This window comes from Xenopus tropicalis, chromosome 3 (assembly GCF_000004195.4).
Source record: "Xenopus tropicalis strain Nigerian chromosome 3, UCB_Xtro_10.0, whole genome shotgun sequence".
NCBI classification, from domain to species: Eukaryota; Metazoa; Chordata; class Amphibia; order Anura; family Pipidae; genus Xenopus; species Xenopus tropicalis.
In genome coordinates, this window is record NC_030679.2 from 5780638 (window position 1) to 5804690 (window position 24053).

Here is a 24053-nt window from a genome sequence, read left to right on the forward strand (position 1 = left end):
TTTGTATTTATACATATGTAGGAGGTCCAATAGTGGTTTCCTTAGACAGTACAGTATGGGTCAGCTTATTGTTGGCCCAAGAACATTCCTTCTCGTATATTTATAGTATACATATGGGTAGGTGCCATAGGGTTTCCCTAGACAGTACATATGGTTACAAGCTATTGGTGCTATATAAAAACTTTATGCCCAGACCGGTACAAGTGGCTGGGGAGATACAATTTGACTGACAGTGGAAGCACATAAGAAGTTTAGTTGCTCGAGTGCCGGGGTTTAATAGAAAGTAACTTCCTCCCAATACAACAGTCAGCGGGGGGTTAAACTGGTGATCCCTGTGAGGCTTTGACCTTGGAGTGCTTAAGTTTCAGGCATAAAGGTTCCCAACTGGCAAGATAGGAGTTAAGTGCTTTATAGGGGCAGAACAGTAAGTAATTGGTGGCCGCCCGCACCATTTGTATTTATACATATGGTAGGAGGTGCCATAGTGGTTTCCCTTAGACAGTACAGTATGGGGGTACAGCTTATTGTGTGCCCAGAACATTCCTTCTCTGTATATTTGTATTTATACATATGGGTAGGGGGTGCCATAGTGTTTCCCTTAGACAGTACATATGGGGGTACAGCTATTGGTGCCTATATAAACATACTTTATGCCCAGACCCGGTACAAGTGGCTGCGGGAGATACAATATGACTGACAGTCGGAAGCCAATAGAAGTTTAGTTGCTCGAGTGCCGGGGATTATAGAAAGTAACTTCCTCCCAATACAAAGCTCAGCGGCGGGGTTAAACTGTGATCCACTGTGAGGCTTCTGACCTTTGAGTGTTTAGAGTCAGAGCAAATAAAGGTTCCCAACTGGCAGATTAAGGAGTTAAGTGCTTTATAGGGGCAGAACAGTAAGTAATTGGTGGCCGCCCGCACCATTATATGGGTAGGAGGTGCCATAGGTGTTTCCCTTAGACAGTACAGTATGGGGTACAGCTTATTGTGTGCCCAGAACATTCCTTCTCTGTATATTTTGTTATTATACATATGGGTAGGGGTGCCATAATGTTTCCCTTAGACAGACAGTATGGGGGTACAGCTTATTGTGTGCCCAGAACATTCCTTCTCTGTATATTTGTATTATACGTTTGGGTAGGGGTGCCATAGTGTTTCCTTAGACAGTACAGTATGGGGGTACAGCTTATTGTGTGCCCAGAAACATTCCTTTCTCTGTATATTTGTTTTTTATACATATGGGTAGGGGTTGCCATAGTGTTTCCCTTAGACAGTACAGTATGGGGTACAGCTTATTGTGTGCCCAGAACATTCCTTTCTCTGTATATTTGTATTATACATATGGGTAGGAGGTGCCATAGTGTTCCCTTAGACAAGTACAGTATGGGGATACAGCTTATTGTGTGCCCAGAACATTCCTTCTCTGTATATTGTATTTATACATATGGGTAGGAGGTGCCATAGTGTTCCCCTTAGACAGTACAGTATGGGGGTACAGCTTATTTGTGTGCCCAGAACATTCTTCTCTGTATATTTGTATTATACATATGGGTAGGGGGTGCCATAGTGTTTCCCTAGACAGTACAGTATGGGGGTACAGCTTATTGTGTGCCCAGAACATTCCTTCTCTGTATATTTGTATTTATACATATGGGTAGGGGGTGCCATAGTGTTTCCCTTAGACAGTACAGTATGGGGGTACAGCTTATTGGTGTGCCCAGAACATTCCTTCCTCTGTATATTTGTCATTTATACATATGGGTAGGGGGTGCCATAGTGTTTCCCTTAGACAGTACAGTATGTGGGGTACAGCTTGTTGTGTGCCCAGAACATTCCTTCTCTGTATATTTGTATTTATACATATGGGTAGGGGGGTGCCATAGTGTTTCCCTAGACAGTACAGTATGGGGGTACAGCTTATTGTGTGCCCAGAACATTCCTTCTCTGTATATTTGTATTTATACATATGGTAGGGGTGCCATAGTGTTTCCCTTAGACAGTACAGTATGGGGGTACAGGCTTATTGTGTGCCCAGAAATTCCCTCTCCTGTATATTTGTATTTATACATATGGGTAGGGGTGCATAGTGTTTCCCTTAGACAGTACAGTATGGGGGTACAGCTTATTTGGTGCCCAGAACATTCCTTCTCTGTATATTTGTATTTATACATATGGGTAGGAGGTGCCACTAGTGTTTCCCTTAGACAGTACAGTCATGGGGGGTACACGCTTATTGTCGTGCCCAGAACATTCCTTCTCTGTATATTTGTATTTTAACATATGGGTAGGAGGTCCATAGTGTTTCCCTTAGACAGTACAGTATGGGGGTACAGCTTATTGTGTGCCCAGAACATTCCTTCTCTGTATATTTGTATTTATACATATGGGTAGGAGGTGCCATAGTGTTTCCCTTAGACAGTACAGTATGGGGGTACAGCTTATTGTGTGCCCAGAACATTCCTTCTCTGTATATTTGTATTTATACATATGGGTAGGGGGTGCCATAGTGTTTCCCTTAGACAGTACAGTATGGGGGTACAGCTTATTGGTGCCTATATAAACACTTTATGCCCAGACCCCGGTACAAGTGGCTGCGGGAGATACAATATGACTGACAGTCGGAAGCCAATAGAAGTTTAGTTGCTCGAGTGCCGGGGGATTAATAGAAAGTAACTTCCTCCCAATACAAAGCTCAGCGCGGGGTTAAACTGTGAGTCACTGTGAGGCTTCTGACCTTTGAGTGATTAGAGTCAGAGCAAATAAAGGTTCCCAACTGGCAGATAAGGAGTTAAGTGCTTTATAGGGCAGAACAGAGTATTGTGCCCCCCCCCCCCAAAGCCCGTGCCAATGCCACATCACAGAGAGCCCGGCCCGATAAGGTTAGAGAGAGCGGAACGAGGTACAGGAAAATGCCACGCGGATCAGCTTCTGCCCCTGTCTAGGGCAATAATACCTGCCAGCAGCCATCAGTCTGTGCCCTTGCACCAAGGAATGCTCTGGGCACACAATAAGCTGTACCCCCATACTGTACTGTCTAAGGGAAACACTATGGCACCCCCTACCCATATGTATAAATACAAATATACAGAGAAGGAATGTTCTGGGCACACAATAAGCTGTACCCCCATACTGTACTGTCTAAGGGAAACACTATGGCACCCCCTACCCATATGTATAAATACAAATATACAGAGAAGGAATGTTCTGGGCACACAATAAGCTGTACCCCCATACTGTACTGTCTAAGGGAAACACTATGGCACCTCCTACCCATATGTATAAATACAAATATACAGAGAAGGAATGTTCTGGGCACACAATAAGCTGTACCCCCATACTGTACTGTCTAAGGGAAACACTATGGCACCCCTACCCATATGTATAAATACAAATATACAGAGAAGGAATGCTCTGGGCACACAATAAGCTGTACCCCCATACTGTACTGTCTAAGGGAAACACTATGGCACCTCCTACCCATATGTATAAATACAAATATACAGAGAAGGAATGTTCTGGGCACACACTAAGCTGTACCCCCATACTGTACTGTCTAAGGGAAACACTATGGCACCCCCTACCCATATGTATAAATACAAATATACAGAGAAGGAATGTTCTGGGCACACAATAAGCTGTACCCCCATACTGTACTGTCTAAGGGAAACACTATGGCACCCCCTACCCATATGTATAAATACAAATATACAGAGAAGGAATGTTCTGGGCACACAATAAGCTGTACCCCCATACTGTACTGTCTAAGGGAAACACTATGGCACCCCCTACCCATATGTATAAATACAAATATACAGAGAAGGAATGTTCTGGGCACACAATAAGCTGTACCCCCATACTGTACTGTCTAAGGGAAACACTATGGCACCTCCTACCCATATGTATAAATACAAATATACAGAGAAGGAATGTTCTGGGCACACAATAAGCTGTACCCCATACTGTACTGTCTAAGGGAAACACTATGGCACCTCCTACCCATATGTATAAATACAAATATACAGAGAGGGAGTGTTCTGGGCACACAATAAGCTGTACCCCCATACTGTACTGTCTAAGGGAAACACTATGGCACCCCCTACCCATATGTATAAATACAAATATACAGAGAGGGAATGTTCTGGGCACACAATAAGCTGTACCCCCATACTGTACTGTCTAAGGGAACACTATGGCACCTCCTACCCATATGTATAAATACAAATATACAGAGAAGGAATGTTCTGGGCACACAATAAGCTGTACCCCCATACTGTACTGTCTAAGGGAAACACTATGGCACCCCCTACCCATATGTATAAATACAAATATACAGAGAAGGAATGTTCTGGGCACACAATAAGCTGTACCCCCATACTGTACTGTCTAAGGGAAACACTATGGCACCTCCTACCCATATGTATAAATACAAATATACAGAGAAGGAATGCTCTGGGCACAGTCTGTGCTACTGTAAAATACAATATTATAGGTAGTGAGGGATAATAATAAAAATGATATTACACTTATTTTGAGGGTTACTTCCCCTTTAACTCTTGCAACACTGGACAGGAAGTGTCAGTTACCCTTATGTGCAGCCTATGGGGAGGTTTGTACAGAAGGGAAGCGCACACACTGCTAATGTACAAAAGCAGGGAGTGAATGCTGGGTATTATGTGGGTACAACCCACTTACTGGGGGGGGTAGATGGTGCCACTGCCTGGCTACGTTGCTTAGTAACAGACTGCCCATTCCCATGGGTATCAGTTCTTGGAGGTCCCTGGGGCTCTTGCCCTGCTAGGGGAAGGGGGCATTTAGACTGGCACACAGAGACCATTCCCCTGGCTGGTTACCTACCCTACAGGGGGCATTTAGACTGGCACACAGATACCATTCCCCTGGCTGGTTACCTACCCTACAGGGGGCATTTAGACTGGCACACAGATACCATTGCCCTGGCTGGTTACCTACCCTACAGGGGGCATTTAGACTGGCACACAGATACCATTCCCCTGGCTGGTTACCTACCCTACAGGGGGCATTTAGACTGGCACACAGATACCATTCCCCTGGCTGGTTACCTACCCTACAGGGGGCATTTAGACTGGCACACAGAGACCATTCCCCTGGCTGGTTACCTACCCTACAGGGGGCATTTAGACTGGCACACAGATACCATTGCCCTGGCTGGTTACCTACCCTACAGGGGGCATTTAGACTGGCACACAGATACCATTCCCCTGACTGGTTACCTACCCTACAGGGGGCATTTTAGACTGGCACACAGATACCATTCCCCTGGCTGGTTACCTACCCTACAGGGGCATTTAGACTGGCACACAGACACCATTCCCCTGGCTGGTTACCTACCCTACAGGGGGCATTTAGACTGGCACACAGACACCATTCCCCTGGCTGGTTACCTACCCTACAGGGGGCATTTAGACTGGCACACAGACACCATTCCCCTGGCTGGTTACCTACCCTACAGGGGGCATTTAGACTGGCACACAGAGACCATTCCCCTGGCTGGTTACCTACCCTACAGGGGGCATTTAGACTGGCACACAGATACCATTCCCCTGGCTGGTTACCTACCCTACAGGGGGCATTTAGACTGGCACACAGACACCATTCCCCTGGCTGGTTACCTACCCTACAGGGGGCATTTAGACTGGCACACAGATACCATTCCCCTGGCTGGTTACCTACCCTACAGGGGGCATTTAGACTGGCACACAGACACCATTCCCTGGCTGGTTACCTACCCTACAGGGGGCATTAGACTGGCACACAGATACCATTCCCCTGGCTGGTTACCTACCCTACAGGGGGCATTTAGACTGGCACACAGATACCATTCCCCTGGCTGGTTACCTACCCTACAGGGGGCATTTAGACTGGCACACAGATACCATTCCCCTGGCTGGTTACCTACCGCTACAGGGGGCATTTAGACTGGCACACAGATACCATTCCCCTGGCTGGTTACCTACCCTACAGGGGCATTTAGACTGGCACACAGACACCATTCCCCTGGCTGGTTACCTACCCTACAGGGGGCATTTAGACTGGCACACAGATACCATTCCCCTGGCTGGTTACCTACCCTACAGGGGGCATTTAGACTGGCACACAGATACCATTCCCCTGGCTGGTTACCTACCTTACAGGGGGCATTTAGACTGGCACACAGATACCATTCCCCTGGCTGGTTACCTACCCTACAGGGGGCATTTAGACTGGCACACAGATACCATTCCCCTGGCTGGTTACCTACCCTACAGGGGGTATTTAGACTGGCACACAGACACCATTCCCCTGGCTGGTTACCTACCCTACAGGGGGCATTTAGACTGGCACACAGATACCATTCCCCTGGCTGGTTACCTACCTTACAGGGGGCATTTAGACTGGCACACAGACACCATTGCCCTGGCTGGTTACCTACCCTACAGGGGGCATTTAGACTGGCACACAGACACCATTCCCCTGGCTGGTTACCTACCCTACAGGGGGCATTTAGACTGGCACACAGACACCATTCCCCTGGCTGGTTACCTACCCTACAGGGGGCATTTAGACTGGCACACAGACACCATTGCCCTGGCTGGTTACCTACCCTACAGGGGGCATTTAGACTGGCACACAGATACCATTGCCCTGGCTGGTTACCTACCCTACAGGGGGTATTTAGACTGGCACACAGAGACCATTCCCCTGGCTGGTTACCTACCCTACAGGGGGCATTTAGACTGGCACACAGATACCATTGCCCTGGCAGGTTACCTACCCTACAGAGGGCATTTAGACTGGCACACAGAGACCATTCCCCTGGCAGGTTACCTACCCTACAGGGGGCATTTAGACTGGCACACAGATACCATTCCCCTGGCTGGTTACCTACCCTACAGGGGGCATTTAGACTGGCACACAGATACCATTCCCCTGGCTGGTTACCTACCCTACAGGGGGTATTTAGACTGGCACACAGATACCATTCCCCTGGCTGGTTACCTACCCTACAGGGGGGCATTTAGACTGGCACACAGACACCATTCCCCTGGCTGGTTACCTACCCTACAGGGGGCATTTAGACTGGCACACAGATACCATTCCCCTGGCTGGTTACCTACCCTACAGGGGGCATTTAGACTGGCACACAGATACCATTCCCCTGGCTGGTTACCTACCTTACAGGGGGCATTTAGACTGGCACACAGATACCATTCCCCTGGCTGGTTACCTACCCTACAGGGGGCATTTAGACTGGCACACAGATACCATTCCCCTGGCTGGTTACCTACCCTACAGGGGGCATTTAGACTGGCACACAGATACCATTCCCCTGGCTGGTTACCTACCTTACAGGGGGCATTTAGACTGGCACACAGACACCATTGCCCTGGCTGGTTACCTACCCTACAGGGGGCATTTAGACTGGCACACAGACACCATTCCCCTGGCTGGTTACCTACCCTACAGGGGGCATTTAGACTGGCACACAGACACCATTCCCCTGGCTGGTTACCTACCCTACAGGGGGCATTTAGACTGGCACACAGACACCATTGCCCTGGCTGGTTACCTACCCTACAGGGGGCATTTAGACTGGCACACAGATACCATTGCCCTGGCTGGTTACCTACCCTACAGGGGGTATTTAGACTGGCACACAGAGACCATTCCCCTGGCTGGTTACCTACCCTACAGGGGGCATTTAGACTGGCACACAGATACCATTGCCCTGGCAGGTTACCTACCCTACAGAGGGCATTTAGACTGGCACACAGAGACCATTCCCCTGGCAGGTTACCTACCCTACAGGGGGCATTTAGACTGGCACACAGATACCATTCCCCTGGCTGGTTACCTACCCTACAGGGGGCATTTAGACTGGCACACAGATACCATTCCCCTGGCTGGTTACCTACCCTACAGGGGGTATTTAGACTGGCACACAGATACCATTCCCCTGGCTGGTTACCTACCCTACAGGGGGGCATTTAGACTGGCACACAGACACCATTCCCCTGGCTGGTTACCTACCCTACAGGGGGTATTTAGACTGGCACACAGATACCATTCCCCTGGCTGGTTACCTACCCTACAGGGGGCATTTAGACTGGCACACAGATACCATTCCCCTGGCTGGTTACCTACCCTACAGGGGGCATTTAGACTGGCACACAGACACCATTCCCCTGGCTGGTTACCTACCCTACAGGGGGCATTTAGACTGGCACACAGACACCATTCCCCTGGCTGGTTACCTACCCTACAGGGGGCATTTAGACTGGCACACAGATACCATTCCCCTGGCTGGTTACCTACCCTACAGGGGGCATTTAGACTGGCACACAGATACCATTCCCCTGGCTGGTTACCTACCCTACAGGGGGCATTTAGACTGGCACACAGACACCATTCCCCTGGCTGGTTACCTACCCTACAGGGGGCATTTAGACTGGCACACAGATACCATTCCCCTGGCTGGTTACCTACCCTACAGGGGGCATTTAGACTGGCACACAGATACCATTCCCCTGGCTGGTTACCTACCCTACAGGGGGCATTTAGACTGGCACACAGATACCATTCCCCTGGCTGGTTACCTACCTTACAGGGGGCATTTAGACTGGCACACAGACACCATTCCCTGGCTGGTTACCTACCCTACAGGGGGCATTTAGACTGGCACACAGATACCATTCCCCTGGCTGGTTACCTACCCTACAGGGGGCATTTAGACTGGCACACAGATACCATTCCCCTGGCTGGTTACCTACCTTACAGGGGGCATTTAGACTGGCACACAGATACCATTCCCCTGGCTGGTTACCTACCCTACAGGGGGCATTTAGACTGGCACACAGATACCATTCCCCTGGCTGGTTACCTACCCTACAGGGGCATTTAGACTGGCACACAGATACCATTCCCCTGGCTGGTTACCTACCCTACAGGGGGCATTTAGACTGGCACACAGACACCATTCCCCTGGCTGGTTACCTACCCTACAGGGGGCATTTAGACTGGCACACAGATACCATTCCCCTGGCTGGTTACCTACCCTACAGGGGGCATTTAGACTGGCACACAGATACCATTCCCCTGGCTGGTTACCTACCCTACAGGGGGCATTTAGACTGGCACACAGATACCATTCCCCTGGCTGGTTACCTACCCTACAGGGGCATTTAGACTGGCACACAGATACCATTCCCCTGGCTGGTTACCTACCCTACAGGGGGCATTTAGACTGGCACACAGACACCATTCCCCTGGCTGGTTACCTACCCTACAGGGGGCATTTAGACTGGCACACAGACACCATTCCCCTGGCTGGTTACCTACCCTACAGGGGGCATTTAGACTGGCACACAGACACCATTCCCCTGGGGTATCAGTACTTGGGATTGCCTGGGCAGTTGCCCTGCTGGGAAGCATATGGATCGGTTCCTGCCCCACAGGGGGCATTCAGACTGGCACAGGGAGCCTATTGGGTGTCGGACCTGTAGATCCTGGGGGACAAGGAGCAGGGAACACTCACCGCTCCGGGGATCGAATGAGACTACGAACACGGCAGCGATATGATCATCCTCCAGCTGGGGCAGCGGGGTGAGCTCTCCCGGGGGCCTCCGGCTCCAGCCGGCCCCGTAACCCCGGCCCCACCTCTCCGCTTGCTCGGACTCCGGAGCCGGACTCACCCCGGTGCCCTCAGCCCAGTCCAGTAGCGGCGCCCGGTCCGTCCGCCCGGCCATTCCGCTAAGCGAAGCTGCCTCTCTCCATCCCCCGGGGCACCGGATGTGCGGGGGCGGGGCTAGCCCGGCCATGGGATTTCTCCGTAGGCAGACACCATGGAAGAGATAGAGCGCTTTCACATTCCAACGTCACTTCCGTTATCAGCCAGCTGGGGATTGGATGCTGCCAGCTGTTCTGAGACAGGGACCTCTCTGATTGGCTGCCCTAGGCTTCTATGTGCCATCCCCTGCCTGGCACCCCAGGCCTTACCTGCAGTTCCTTGCCTGGCACTACTGTGACCCTAATTAGGGTTAATTAAGTTAATTAATGCCAATGTTATTAATAGGGGAAAAAGTTACAAATATAGAAAGGCACCCCTATAAACAACAATGGTATTTCCCCCCCAGCAGGAAATCCCCCCACCCTTGTGTGCTGTGTCTTTGGTTTACAGACAAGGGAGAGTTCCATTTGTTCCCTGTTCAACAGTTAAACCAAAAGCTGCGGTTGGCACTAAATAATGCACAAGTCTGACCGGCTAAAATAACCTGAGCGGCCGAACACGCCAGGAGTCTGGGCTATTTCTGGAGTAGAAAGAAGCCGCTGGCGGGGACGTAGGATTAACCCTGGCACTGCCAGACTCCTAACACAAGCTGCAAATTTTGTGATTAATAAGAAAGCAACAAAATCCCCTGCGTAATTCCAACCCTGAGCCGCTACATTGTTTCAGGAGTCAGAACTGTATGTAGATGTTACATAGATAAGTCCAGTTGTGACATGGGGGTTAGTGACAAACCCGTCAGGTTCTGCCGGTTCCCATGACCAACCTGAGCGGCTGATTGGCTCCCCAGAGACATTGCCCGGCTCAGCACTAATCGGAGGAATTTTCAGATCATTTCCTCTTTATGGAGAATTTGCTAAGAAACTGCAGGGAAAGGGGAAGCGGTAACATAAATGGGTTATTTAATGCGGTTTGAGCAGGGAAAGGGCTAAGCTCAGTGCCCTGGCATTGGCCCTGGGGTATCTAGGACTCTAGTAGGGCACTGGGCAACTAACACTGACATTGGGCAGTGTTGGACTGGGGTGCTTAGTGGGTGCTCCTCTTAGTACCTCCTACTGGAAACTTGTGGCTGCTACAAACTGATCCCCCCAACATGAAGATCCCGGGCAGGGTGCCTGGGTGTTTGGGTGCCCATTGGGCACCCTGTTATTGGACATTTGTATGACCCTCAGTAGATCCAGTTCCATTGGCAGAGACATCAATTCACCCTGTGTTACTGATCCAGTCCTGGATTTTAAACCACCCCCCCCCACCATCCTTCACCAGTGGTGTAATCAGGGTCAGTGCTCCCACCCCCTAACCAAACCCCCCCCTGCAGGGTCCCCCCTAACCCCCTGCAGGATCCCCCTTAACCCCCCCCCCCACCAGGAACGGTCGGGCAAGGGGAGCGCCGGCAAGGGTCCGGTCTGGGATTTTTCCCGGTGTTCCGGCGGCCCAGTCTGACCCTGGGTGTAATAAGGGGAGCTGGGGGCCCAGAATGGACAGACAAGATGGGGTCATGGCCCCCCTGTGATTTTGTGTAGATTGGGGGGTACTAAGTAGATACATGAACTAACATGTGGCATGGGGTGAGCCGGCACCCTAACTGCTCCTTTCTGTTCACTAGTTCTGACTCTTGCAACAATGTAGCAGAAGTCAGCCTGTTACTGCTACATTTTCTATAATTAACAGTAACTGCACCAGGGCAGTTACCGTTAGCAACCAACAGAGGATTCATTCTCACCAGTTTGTTGGAAGGTATGTGGTTGCTAAGGGCACTTGCTCTAGCAACCAGGTGAATGTTTAGAATGACCGAATCATGGCTAGACAGGGGATAGGGAACGCTGCCATAATAGAATCAGTGACCCATACTGGCACCCTTCTGAATGTGGCCCAGACTGGGATTCCAAATAGGCCCTGGTATTTCTAGTACAAACACCCCCCCCCATAGTGACTGTCTGTGGCAGCTTACAGTAGCCCCCCCTGGCGTTTGCCAGAATCTACAGATTGCCCTGAATACTGTAAGGTTCCCCCCCCCCACATGGTTCTAGGGCTTTACTGCTACATTTCTTCAGGAGTCAGAAGCAGCAGTACAGGCAGACGGATACAGCTTTCTCTCTAGCCATTGCCCTTGGGTTTCAGGCCAAACCACACACATTACTGTAACGGAGCTGACGGCAATCTCCCGGGTGTGTGGGCGTCTGTTTGTTTATGCTGGGCTGCGGGGCGCTTACATGGAATGTATTATATGGAATATTCTGTGTAATTCAAAGAACTTTGCTTTCCAGTTGTTCCTGTTTGACTGTTGCCCCGAGGCCATGTAAATGCCCTGTATAACAGTAACACACAGGCAGTGCCATTTTATCCAGAGCTGAATTGGACCCTAGTTCTGTCCCCAGACTCACAGGGGCTCATTTATTAACACTGGGCACATTTGCCCATGGGCAGTAACCCATAGCAACCAATCAGCATTTGCCATTTTTCAGCCAGCTGCATGTAGAACAATGAATGCAACCATTTGATTGGTTGCCATAGGTTACTGCCCATGGGCAAATTTGCCCAGTTTTGATAAATGACTCCCACAGAGCCTTGCCGGGTCCCTGTACCCATGGGTGCTTTCAGGGTGGTGCCAGCCACTAAAGCCTGTGGGTGCTGTGGGATCCCTGCCCAGCAAACTGGGTGCTGTCTCCTCCCAGCCCAGGGCCGGCTAATGTCCAAGCCGGATTTTCCAGGTGCCCAAGGGCAGGATTACCTGCTGCACAGAATAGAATTAGTGGCCCCTACGGCAGAATGATTTTAGGGCCCTGTGCATATACGAAACTGCCCCCCCTATACCTCCTGCCCGGGCCCCCAGCAGCGCCAGGGTCTGCCTTCTCTATAATTAACACCAGGGCAGTTACCGTTAGCAACCAACTAACAATTCATTTTCACCAGTTTGTTGAAAGGTATGGCTATGTGGTTGCTAGGGGCACTGCACTAGCAACCAGGTGTATGTTTAGAGCATCAGAATCATGGCTAGATAGGGGAAAGGGTGCTGCCATAATAGAACCAGTGACCCATACTGGCACCCTTCTAAATGTGGCCCAGACTGGGATTCAAAATAGGCCCTGGTATTTCTAGTACACACCCCCCCATAGTAACTGTCTATGGCATTTTACAGTAGCCCCCCACAATCTACAGATTGCCCAGAGTACTGTAAGCCCCCCCAGAGTAGTGTTGTCCCATACCCCCAATATTCCAATTGCAAAGTTGATTGTTACTATGACTAGTGGCCTTAGCAACCAGCTGCTATTCTATATTCAACCTAGAGAGAGAAATAAAGACAAATGTAATTATTACTGATTTGAAAGGTTCGTTACTGCTTTATGTTCTGCAGGGGCTGGAAAGGCTTTTCAGGATAGGAAATTGGCGGCTAGTGAAAGGGTTAAATACCTGGGGAGGGGGTGGGGCAGCGGCCAGGTGGGAATAGTGAGTAATTGGCAGGTGTGAGCCCCCCCCCCCCCATGGCAGCAGCTGGTGAGTATATAGAGGATTAGCAGGGGAGGTGTCCCGCCTATAGCTGATAAGCAGGGGGCCTGCAGGGAGTTGGATCCTTACAAGATGTTTGTGGGGGAGACCTAATATACAGTAAGTGTCTCATCTGAGGCCTGTGAATGGGGTGACTGTCCCCTTGCCAATTGTTATACTACAACTCCCAGCAACCTCAGGGAGTAGGTGTTCTGGAAATCTGCAGGCAGAATGCCCTCCATTATAGACCTAGAACGTGATTAGAGAACAGTCGGCCTATTGTTGGGGGGGGTCTAAACCTCCCCAGTGTTTATTATGCTCTGCCTGCTAAGGGTATTGGGAGTTGTAGTTAAACAATTGAATGGTTGTAAATGAGAAATCTTTTGCCCTACAGTAATGCTGGTAATTAAAGGGTAAGTATATTGCTGGACTGCTGAGGGTTACTCCTATACTCTGTGTGAACTGGGAGGTGTAGTTCTTCAGTACCAAGGGAAGAGTTGTAGGGTTGCACATTTATACTTCATGCATATACAGGGAAATGCCCCACCCAATATAAGGCTGCTGACTGCATGAAAGGGTTAAAGGGTCCCCCAAGGAGACCCCAAGTTGCATTTCAAGCACCCGTGTTTTATCTCTAGCCCTGGTTTGATGGTGGCGCTGTTCTATGGCAGCCCTATGGGACAATCCAGCCTTGCCTGACCCTGGTAAGAAGTGGTACTGCACCCTATGCTTATTCCTCAGCCCTTGCACATGATCTAGTAACCCATAGCAACCAGCAGTTATTTCCTTCTGTAGTCAAACCAATGAAGGCAAGTTGCTGGCTTGTTGCTATGGGTTACAGGGCCAGGTTCAATTACCCCCCCATAATGCCCCTTTCTTTAGTTACCCAGAAGGCAGAAATGAGGACGGCCATGTCGTGCGGAGGAGGGTTGGCGCAGCGTCTAGACTTTTCCAGCAGTGATGAAGAGGATGGAATGAGCCCTGGACTGGAGGAAGGCTCCCATAGCAACCAGAGGGGTAGTCCTGTGAATTCATGGAGGGCAAATAATTGCCCCTTCCCAATCACCCCCCAGAGGAATGAGAGGGGGCTTTCTCCTTCTCAGGAGGAGCTGAGCCCGTGTAGCGACTACTCGCCTGTCCCAAGTGACAAGGGTGTGGGGGGCGAATGCCCTGGTACCCCCCTGCACTACAGCACGTGGAAGAAGCTCAAGCTGTGTGATACCCCTTATACCCCAAAGGTAATGAGAAAATGAGTGTGGGGGGGGGAAACCGTATGGCAGCTCCTACCCCTGTGCATCTAACCATGTGCCTCTGCTTTCAGAGCCTTTTGTACAAAACTCTCCCCTCCCCGGGGTCCCGAGTGCAGTGTCGGGGTCAAAGGCTCCTCCGTTTTGTGGCTGGAACCGGGGCGGAATTGGATGATCCGGCTCTGGTCAATGTTAACCCCTTCACCCCAGAATCCTACAGGCAAGCGAATTTCCACCCCAACGGGAAGAGGAAGGAGAGGCCAGAAGACGACTGCAGGTGAGTGTGTAACACCCAAAACTTTGGGCCCTAAAGGCCAGTTAGGGGGGGATTTGGGGTGAGTGCTTATTTGTGCCCTGGGTACCCCTGGAACTATAGCGGGGTGACTGTTACCCCAATGTTTCTATATATCTGTAACCTTGTTATGGGCTAAGGGGGCCCAGCCTGAAGGCCAGTTAGGGGGGATTTGGGGTGAGTGCTTATTTGTGCCCTGGGTACCCCTGGAACTATAGCGGGGTGACTGTTACCCCAATGTTTCTATATATCTGTAACCTTGTTATGGGCTAAGGGGGCCCAGCCTGAAGGCCAGTTAGGGGGGGATTTGGGGTGAGTGCTTATTTGTGCCCTGGGTACCCCTGGAACTATAGCGGGGTGACTGTTACCCCAATGTTTCTATATATCTGTAACCTTGTTATGGGCTAAGGGGGCCCAGCCTGAAGGCCAGTTAGGGGGGGATTTGGGGTGAGTGCTTATTTGTGCCCTGGGTACCCCTGGAACTATAGCGGGGTGACTGTTACCCCAATGTTTCTATATATCTGTAACCTTGTTATGGGCTAAGGGGGCCCAGCCTGAAGGCCAGTTAGGGGGGGATTTGGGGTGAGTGCTTATTTGTGCCCTGGGTACCCCTGGAACTATAGCGGGGTGACTGTTGATAACAAGGTTACAAAACACAATAGAATCTTATCTGTAAAGGTTAACATAAAGGAAATACTTTATTATAAAGGTTATTTCTCTGAGTGACACTATGAATAGGCCCCTATGTTTATCAGGGCATCGCTATATACTCATTATCTCTACATCTGCCTGCCTTTATAGTGTGTATGTGCTGCTGCCATCTAGTGGTGAACTATAGTAGGGTGACTGTTACCCCAATGTTTCTATCTGTACTAATGAATCCCCCTCTGTCCCTTTAGCGCTGAGCCCCAGATGAAATACGCAGAGAAGGAGCACCCAGCAGTTTTCCAGTCGAAAGTACATAAAGTTCTGGAGTTTATAAACGAATTAAGACATAATGGTGTAACATGGAACCTTTCTGCTCCTGGTAGTGACCCGTCGGGGCAGTAATGCCTCATTGCAGCTTGGTCCATCAGTGCATATAACTGGTGCTTAGAAGTGACCACCTGGGGGCACTTAAACCTTTGAATGCCCCACCCCTGTACCCAGAGGCCCAGTGGCTACTGGGATTGGGGGGCCGATACACAAACCTTTTTGGCTACTGGGATTGGGGGGCAGATGCATAGGAACCTCTATTTGGCTACTGGGATTGGGGGGCCGATACACAAACCTTTTTGGCTACTGGGATTGGGGGGCAGATGCATAGGAACCTCTATTTGGATACTGGGATTGGGGGGGCAGATACACAGGAACCTCTATTTGGCTACTGGGATTGGGGGGCAGATACACAGAAACCTCTATTTGGGTACTGGGATTGGGGGGCAGATACACAGGAACTTCTATTTGGGTACTGGGATTGGGGGGGCCGATACACAAACCTTTTTGGCTACTGGGATTGGGGGGCAGATGCATAGGAACCTCTATTTGGCTACTGGGATTGGGGGGCAGATACACAGAAGCCTTTTTGGCTACTGGGATTGGGGGGGCAGATACACAGAAACCTCTATTTGGCTACTGGGATTGGGGGGCAGATACACAGAAGCCTTTTTGGCTACTGGGATTGGGGGGCAGATACAGGAACCTCTATTTGGCTACTGGGATTGGGGGGCAGATACACAGAAACCTTTTTGGCTAATGGGATTGGGGGGCAGATGCATAGGAACCTTTTTGGCTACTGGGATTGGGGGGCCGATACACAAACCTTTTTGGCTGCTGGGATTGGGGGGCAGATACACAGAAACCTCTATTTGGCTACCGGGATTGGGGGGCAGATACACAGAAACCTCTATTTGGCTACTGGGATTGGGGGGCAGATACACAGAAGCCTTTTTGGCTATTGGGATTGGGGGGCAGATACACAGAAACCTCTATTTGGGTCAGTTAAATGGGGTATTTTGGGCACATTAACCCCTATAGTGCTGGCTATTGCCCTATAACCTATCTCTCCCCTAGAGATTCGTGTTACGGGAGACCAACATGGTGTCTCGCTACAAGACGGAATTCCTGGAGATCGAGAAGATCGGCGCCGGGGAGTTCGGATCTGTGTTCAAGTGCGTAAAGCGCCTGGACGGTTGTTTCTATGCCATCAAACGCTCCAAAAAGCCATTGGCTGGCTCCACAGATGAGTGAGTATGGCTGGGGTACGTGGAAGGGAATGTCCCAGCATGCCCTGGGAGTTGTAGTGCAATAGTTTGGGCCACAGGGGGGGCTAATGTAGCTGCTTTTACACCAATGTGGCATTTGCTTTCCATACTGCAGGCAGCTGGCACTGAGAGAAGTGTACGCCCACGCGGTTCTGGGTCACCACCCCCATGTTGTGCGCTATTACTCCGCGTGGGCGGAGGATGATCACATGATCATTCAGAATGAGTACTGCAATGGTAAGGCCTTGGGGTGGGGAGATAATGAGTAGGGGTGTAACTACTGCTGGGGGGGCAAATATGATGCTCTGTGGGCAATACCCTGTGGTTCCTCTAGGTGGCAGCCTGCAGGATCTGATCATGGAGAATAAAAAGGAGGGACGGTTTGTGCCGGAGCAGGAGCTGAAGGAGATTCTTCTACAAGTGTCAATGGGCCTGAAATACATCCACAGCTCCGGCCTCGTGCATATGGACATCAAGCCAAGTTAGTATCTACCCAAGTGTAGGGGTTGGTAGCACTAGGTAGGTACCTAATATATAGGGGCAGAGACAGGGGAAAGTGTTGGAAGGGTTACTGCCTGCCCTGCTCTCATTTCCCTACAGAAATAGGGGTTGGTAGCGCTAGGTAGGTACCTAATATATAGGGGCAGAGACAGGGGAACGTGTTGGAAGGGTTACTGCCTGCCCTGCTCTCATTTCCCTACAGAAATAGGGGTTGGTAGCGCTAGGTAGGTACCTAATATATAGGGGCAGAGACAGGGGAAAGTGTTGGAAGGGTTACTGCCTGCCCTGCTCTCATTTCCCTACAGAAATAGGGGTTGGTAGCGCTAGGTAGGTACCTAATATATAGGGGCAGAGACAGGGGAACGTGTTGGAAGGGTTACTGCCTGCCCTGCTCTCATTTCCCTACAGAAATAGGGGTTGGTAGCACTAGGTAGGTACCTAATATATAGGGGCAGAGACAGGGGAAAGTGTTGGAAGGGTTACTGCCTGCTCTGCTCTCATTTCCCTACAGAAATAGGGGTTGGTAGCGCTAGGTAGGTACCTAATATATAGGGGCAGAGACAGGGGAACGTGTTGGAAGGGTTACTGCCTGCCCTGCTCTCATTTCCCTACAGAAATAGGGGTTGGTAGCACTAGGTAGGTACCTAATATATAGGGGCAGAGACAGGGGAAAGTGTTGGAAGGGTTACTGCCTGCCCTGCTCTCTTTCCCTACAGAAATAGGGGTTGGTAGCACTAGGTAGGTACCTAATATATAGGGGCAGAGACAGGGGAAAGTGTTGGAAGGGTTACTGCCTGCTCTGCTCTCATTTCCCTACAGAAATAGGGGTTGGTAGCACTAGGTAGGTACCTAATATATAGGGCAGAGACAGGGGAAAGTGTTGGAAGGGTTACTGCCTGCCCTGCTCTCTTTCCCTACAGAAATAGGGGTTGGTAGCACTAGGTAGGTACCTAATATATAGGGGCAGAGACAGGGGAAAGTGTTGGAAGGGTTACTGCCTGCCCTGCTCTCATTCCCTACAGAAATAGGGGTTGGTAGCACTAGGTAGGTACCTAATATATAGGGGCAGAGACAGGGGAAAGTGTTGGAAGGGTTACTGCCTGCCCTGCTCTCTTTCCCTACAGAAATAGGGGTTGGTAGCACTAGGTAGGTACCTAATATATAGGGGCAGAGACAGGGGAAAGTGTTGGAAGGGTTACTGCCTGCCCTGCTCTCATTCCCTACAGAAATATGGGTTGGTAGCACTAGGTAGGTACCTAATATATAGGGGCAGAGACAGGGGAAAGTGTTGGAAGGGTTACTGCCTGCCCTGCTCTCATTTCCCTACAGAAATAGGGGTTGGTAGCACTAGGTAGGTACCTAATATATAGGGGCAGAGACAGGGGAAAGTGTTGGAAGGGTTACTGCCTGCCCTGCTCTCATTTCCCTACAGAAATAGGGGTTGGTAGCACTAGGTAGGTACCTAATATATAGGGGCAGAGACAGGGGAAAGTGCTGGAAGGGTTACTGCCTGCCCTGCTCTCATTTCCCTACAGAAATAGGGGTTGGTAGCACTAGGTAGGTACCTAATATATAGGGGCAGAGACAGGGGAAAGTGCTGGAAGGGTTACTGCCTGCCCTGCTCTCATTTCCCTACAGAAATAGGGTTGGTAGCACTAGGTAGGTACCTAATATATAGGGGCAGAGACAGGGGAAAGTGTTGGAAGGGTTACTGCCTGCCCTGCTCATTTCCCTACAGAAATAGGGGTTGGTAGCACTAGGTAGGTACCTAATATATAGGGGCAGAGACAGGGGAAAGTGCTGGAAGGGTTACTGCCTGCCCTGCTCTCACTTCCCTACAGAAATAGGGGTTGGTAGCACTAGGTAGGTACCTAATATATAGGGGCAGAGACAGGGGAAAGTGTTGGGAGGGTTACTGCCTGCCCTGCTCTCATTTCCCTACAGAAATAGGGGTTGGTAGCACTAGGTAGGTACCTAATATATAGGGGCAGAGACAGGGGAAAGTGTTGGGAGGGTTACTGCCTGCCCTGCTCTCATTTCCCTACAGAAATAGGGGTTGGTAGCACTAGGTAGGTACCTAATATATAGGGGCAGAGACAGGGGAAAGTGTTGGGAGGGTTACTGCCTGCCCTGCTCTCATTTCCCTACAGAAATAGGGGTTGGTAGCACTAGGTAGGTACCTAATATATAGGGGCAGAGACAGGGGAAAGTGTTGGGAGGGTTACTGCCTGCTCAGCAACACTGTATCCTTTCCCTGTTACAGGTAACATATTTATCTGCCGGAAGCAGACGGAGGTGGGTCAGGACGAGAGTGACGGTGAAGATGATCTCTCCTCTGCCAGTGTTCTCTATAAGATCGGTAAGTGGGGCTTTTGTTGGACTGAGCTTATAGCAAGTCTAGTCCTTGGGCCAGAGAAGGTGCCACAGACAATCTCTATTTATTGGGCTGGGGGGGGGGGCTGTAAGGTGCCACAGACAGTAACTATTTATTGGGCTGGGGGGGGCTGTTTGTGCCTCTGGGTACTGGGAATGCCAGGGGGGCTGTAAGGTGCCACAGACAGTCACTATTTATTGCGCTGGGGGGGGGGCTGTTTGTGCCTCTGGGTACTGGGAATGCCAGGGGGGCTGTAAGGTGCCACAGACAGTCACTATTTATTGGGCTGGGGGGGCTGTTAGTGCCTCTGGGTACTGGGAATGCCAGGGGGGCTGTAAGGTGCCACAGACAGTCACTATTTATTGGGCTGGGGGGGCTGTTTGTGCCTCTGGGTACTGGGAATGCCAGGGGGGCTGTAAGGTGCCACAGACAGTCACTATTTATTGCGCTGGGGGGGGGCTGTTTGTGCCTCTGGGTACTGGGAATGCCAGGGGGGCTGTAAGGTGCCACAGACAGTCACTATTTATTGGGCTGGGGGGGCTGTTAGTGCCTCTGGGTACTGGGAATGCCAGGGGGGCTGTAAGGTGCCACAGACAGTCACTATTTATTGGGCTGGGGGGGCTGTTTGTGCCTCTGGGTACTGGGAATGCCAGGGGGGCTGTAAGGTGCCACAGACAGTCACTATTTATTGGGCTGGGGGGGCTGTTTGTGCCTCTGGGTACTGGGAATGCCAGGGGGGCTGTAAGGTGCCACAGACAGTCACTATTTATTGGGCTGGGGGGGCTGTTTGTGCCTCTGGGTACTGGGAATGCCAGGGGGGCTGTAAGGTGCCACAGACAGTCACTATTTATTGGGCTGGGGGGGCTGTTTGTGCCTCTGGGTACTGGGAATGCCAGGGGGGCTGTAAGGTGCCACAGACAGTCACTATTTATTGGGCTGGGGGGCTGTTTGTGCCTCTGGGTACTGGGAATGCCAGGGGGGCTGTAAGGTGCCACAGTCAGTCACTATTTATTGGGTGGGGGGGGGGGGGCCTGTTTGTGCCTCTGGGTACTGGGAATGCCCAGGGGGTATTTGGTGTCCAGTTCTGGACTTGGATTCCAATCCTTTGTACTGCCAGCCTATATAAATGCCTCAGCAGCTCTCCAGTTTTGAATTTCAGGGGCTATCTGGTTGCTGGGGTTCAAGTTAACCTAGCAACCAAGCAGTGGTTTTAAAGACAGGAATATGAATAGATGAGGGCCTAAAAAAAAGGTTGCTAAGAATTGGCCTTTCTATAACCTACTAAGTTACTGTAAAAGTGAAACACCCCTTTAAAACGGGGGGTGCCAATAGTTTAGGCTCCCCCAGGCAAAATGCTAACCTTGTGGCCCAGGCCAATGACTGTCCAGTAGTAGGCCGGCCAATGAGGCGTTTCCTCTACTGTGGCCCCTTACTAGCCTTGCTCCTCTAGCTTTTGCAAGAATCTTCCAGCCTTGGCCTAACCAGGGCCCAACCATAGGGGGTTGCTGCCACCTAGTGACCAAACTGGAAATTACAATTACCTGCAATGCTAACTTTAAAGGGCCGGTTCACTTTTACGTTAACTTTTAGTTCTGATTGGTTGACTGTATACAGGGCATGGGCAGCTTGGCCAATCAGGGTATGATCTAAGATCTCTACCAATCTCTATTGCAGGAGACCTTGGGCATGTGACTTCTATACTTAACCCCCAGGTGGAAGAAGGAGACAGCAGGTTCCTGGCCAATGAGATCCTGCAGGAGGTAGCCACCCCTTGCTCTGAGATACTTGCCCTTTGTACTGGGGAGAATTGTAGGATAATGTAATGTGGTTTTTGTGCCCCAGGATTACAGGCAGCTGCCAAAGGCGGACATCTTTGCACTTGGTCTCACCATCACCTTGGCAGCCGGAGCCGGACCTCTTCCTTGCAACGAAGACAGCTGGCACCATATCCGAAAGGGCAACTTGCCCCACATTCCCCAGCCGCTGACTCCTGCCTTCCTGGCTCTGCTCAAGGTTGGTCTATGATTGCACTTGGGGCTGGGGGGGGGTTCCTTACATATAGGTGGGAGATGCCATATGGTTGATGCCTCCCTTGTCTCTTTAGCTGCTGGTTCATCCCGACCCGGTTATGAGACCCCCGGCTGTATCTCTGGCTAAGAATTCTCTGCTGAGGCGCTGTGTTGGCAAGGCGGCCCAGCTACAGAAACAACTCAATGTGGAGAAGTTCAAGACTGCCATGCTTGAGAGGTGAGAGGGGGTAGTACTAGGTACAGTTCAGCAGGAACAGCCCCCATGTAAGTTTGTGTGCTGATACTTTACATTTCTTTTCCCCCCACTGTAGGGAGCTGAAAGCTGCTAAATTAGCCCACGGTTCTGGGAAGGACGAGTGTTCGGACCTGCCCCCCATGTCGGACTTCTCCTGCCGCGGAAGGAAACGCCTTGTTGGGGCAAAAAACGCTCGTTCTCTGAGCTTCACCTGCGGGGGCTACTAGCGCCCCCTGCCTCCCAGCCAAATGGGGCTCCGGATCTGTACGTCTGGGCCTTCTGCCAACTTCATACTCCTTTCTGTGCCATTCTCCTCCGGTTCTGCCCCCCTGTGGGCAATAGGATATTCCCTGCCCCCCCATGGGCAAATAGGGTATTCCCTGCCCCCCCATGGGCAAATAGGGTATTCCCTGCACTCTGCTGTGAATTTTAACTTTTCTGGCTGGGAGTCCAGGAACTCACTTGGGTACCTGAGCTGTTACTGTGGGTTCAGGTGTTGGACTGCCATGTGTCATATTTTGCTTTTGCCACTTTCCCATGAACCTCTCTGGGAAGGGATTGTTAGACCTGAACAGGAACTTTAATTTATTTACTTTTTATTATCTTATTGTCTTTTAAATAAAATTTTAATGTTTAAATGTGAGTCATTGGTTTGCGCAGCCTCTTTGAGCCGGATACTAAACCAGCAGTGTGCATTGGCACTGGGTATTAAAGGGGAAATATGCCCAATTTTCAACTCCCCAATATCCATTCATTCCTCATTCTCACTGGGTTTATAGTTATGTGTAACTGTCACTGTGTCTGTCCCTTTCCCTTCTCTGCACTGCTGGTTCTGACTCCTGATACAACTCCCCAATACCCATTCATTCCTCATTCTCACTGGGTTTATAGTTATGTGTAACTGTCACTGTGTCTGTCCCTTTCCCTTCTCTGCACTGCTGGTTCTGACTCCTGATACAACTCCCCAATATCCATTCATTCCTCATTCTCACTGGGTTTATAGTTATGTGTAACTGTCATTACAATGTCCCTTTCTGTCTGTCAGATTGGGGTGTCTGGGACCAACCACCCCCCATGTCTGTGCCCCCTGGACTGATCATGGTGGGCACATCACAAACTGATGCCAAAGGAAGAGGGGGGCCAGCCAGAAGTTGGTTGCCTATAGTAGTACTAGGCCTAAATCCTGCCCCCCCCGCTCTGCCTATTAACTGAAGTGATAGGGGGTACATCACACCACAGATTGCATAATAAAAATACATAACTGATAGAGATCCTTGCACAACAGAGCTTACAATCTAAGAATGGGAGGGGCTAGGAGACCAATTGTAGGGATGGGCAGGATAAGGAGCTGGCAAAAGTGAAACGTGCGCTGGCATTTACAGGGATGGGGGTCACCTTTGAGAGTTGCAGTTTTCATTAGTTTTTGAATGGTTTGCCTTCCTCTTCATTTTCCCAGCTTTCAAATTGGAATCACTGGCCCCAACACTACTCTTCTTTTTGAGCATTTACTATTGCTTTCAGGCCTCAAACTATAGCCTGGTTGCCAAGCATTAACAAGACCCTAGCAACCAAATAGCTGCTGTGAACAGTGTTGGACTGAGATGGCAGGGGCCCCCCAGAAAATGCTGGACCAAGGGCCCACTTTCAAAACTTTAATTCCAACTCTCCTCCCTCAAACTCTTTATTATTCTAGTCTCTTTTCTCTGCCATGAAACAGGCCAAATAGTTAGAAGCAAGAAGACCCCCTGACACCTGGGCCCCCCGGGAGTTTTCCTGGTATCCTGGGGGCCAGTCTGACACTGGTTGTGAAAAGAAAACTAACTGCAAACTGTATACATGGCTTATAG

The 24053-nt window shown here is 50.4% G+C and overlaps 2 protein-coding genes across 2 annotated transcripts in view; one reads left to right on the forward strand and one right to left on the reverse strand.

Moving 5' to 3' along the window:
* The window catches only part of dennd11 (DENN domain containing 11), a 28782-nt gene extending 18937 nt beyond the window's left edge, over positions 1-9845 (reverse strand). The window contains exon 1 of the mRNA XM_031898537.1: positions 9550-9845. Coding sequence (XP_031754397.1) covers positions 9550-9832 — 283 coding nt within the window. The 5' untranslated portion in view covers positions 9833-9845. The remainder of the gene's footprint in view (positions 1-9549) is intronic.
* Positions 9846-13373: 3528 nt separating this feature from the next.
* Positions 13374-22849, forward strand: wee2 (WEE2 oocyte meiosis inhibiting kinase). The gene is given in 12 exon segments (NM_001103029.1): positions 13374-13404; positions 14167-14522; positions 14606-14808; positions 15723-15780; positions 16876-17048; positions 17182-17303; positions 17401-17547; positions 19831-19926; positions 21616-21701; positions 21784-21954; positions 22046-22188; positions 22283-22849. Coding segments are annotated over 11 exon segments (1689 nt in total). The 5' UTR covers positions 13374-13404; positions 14167-14183; the 3' UTR covers positions 22434-22849.
* The last annotated feature ends 1204 nt before the right edge of the window (positions 22850-24053 follow it).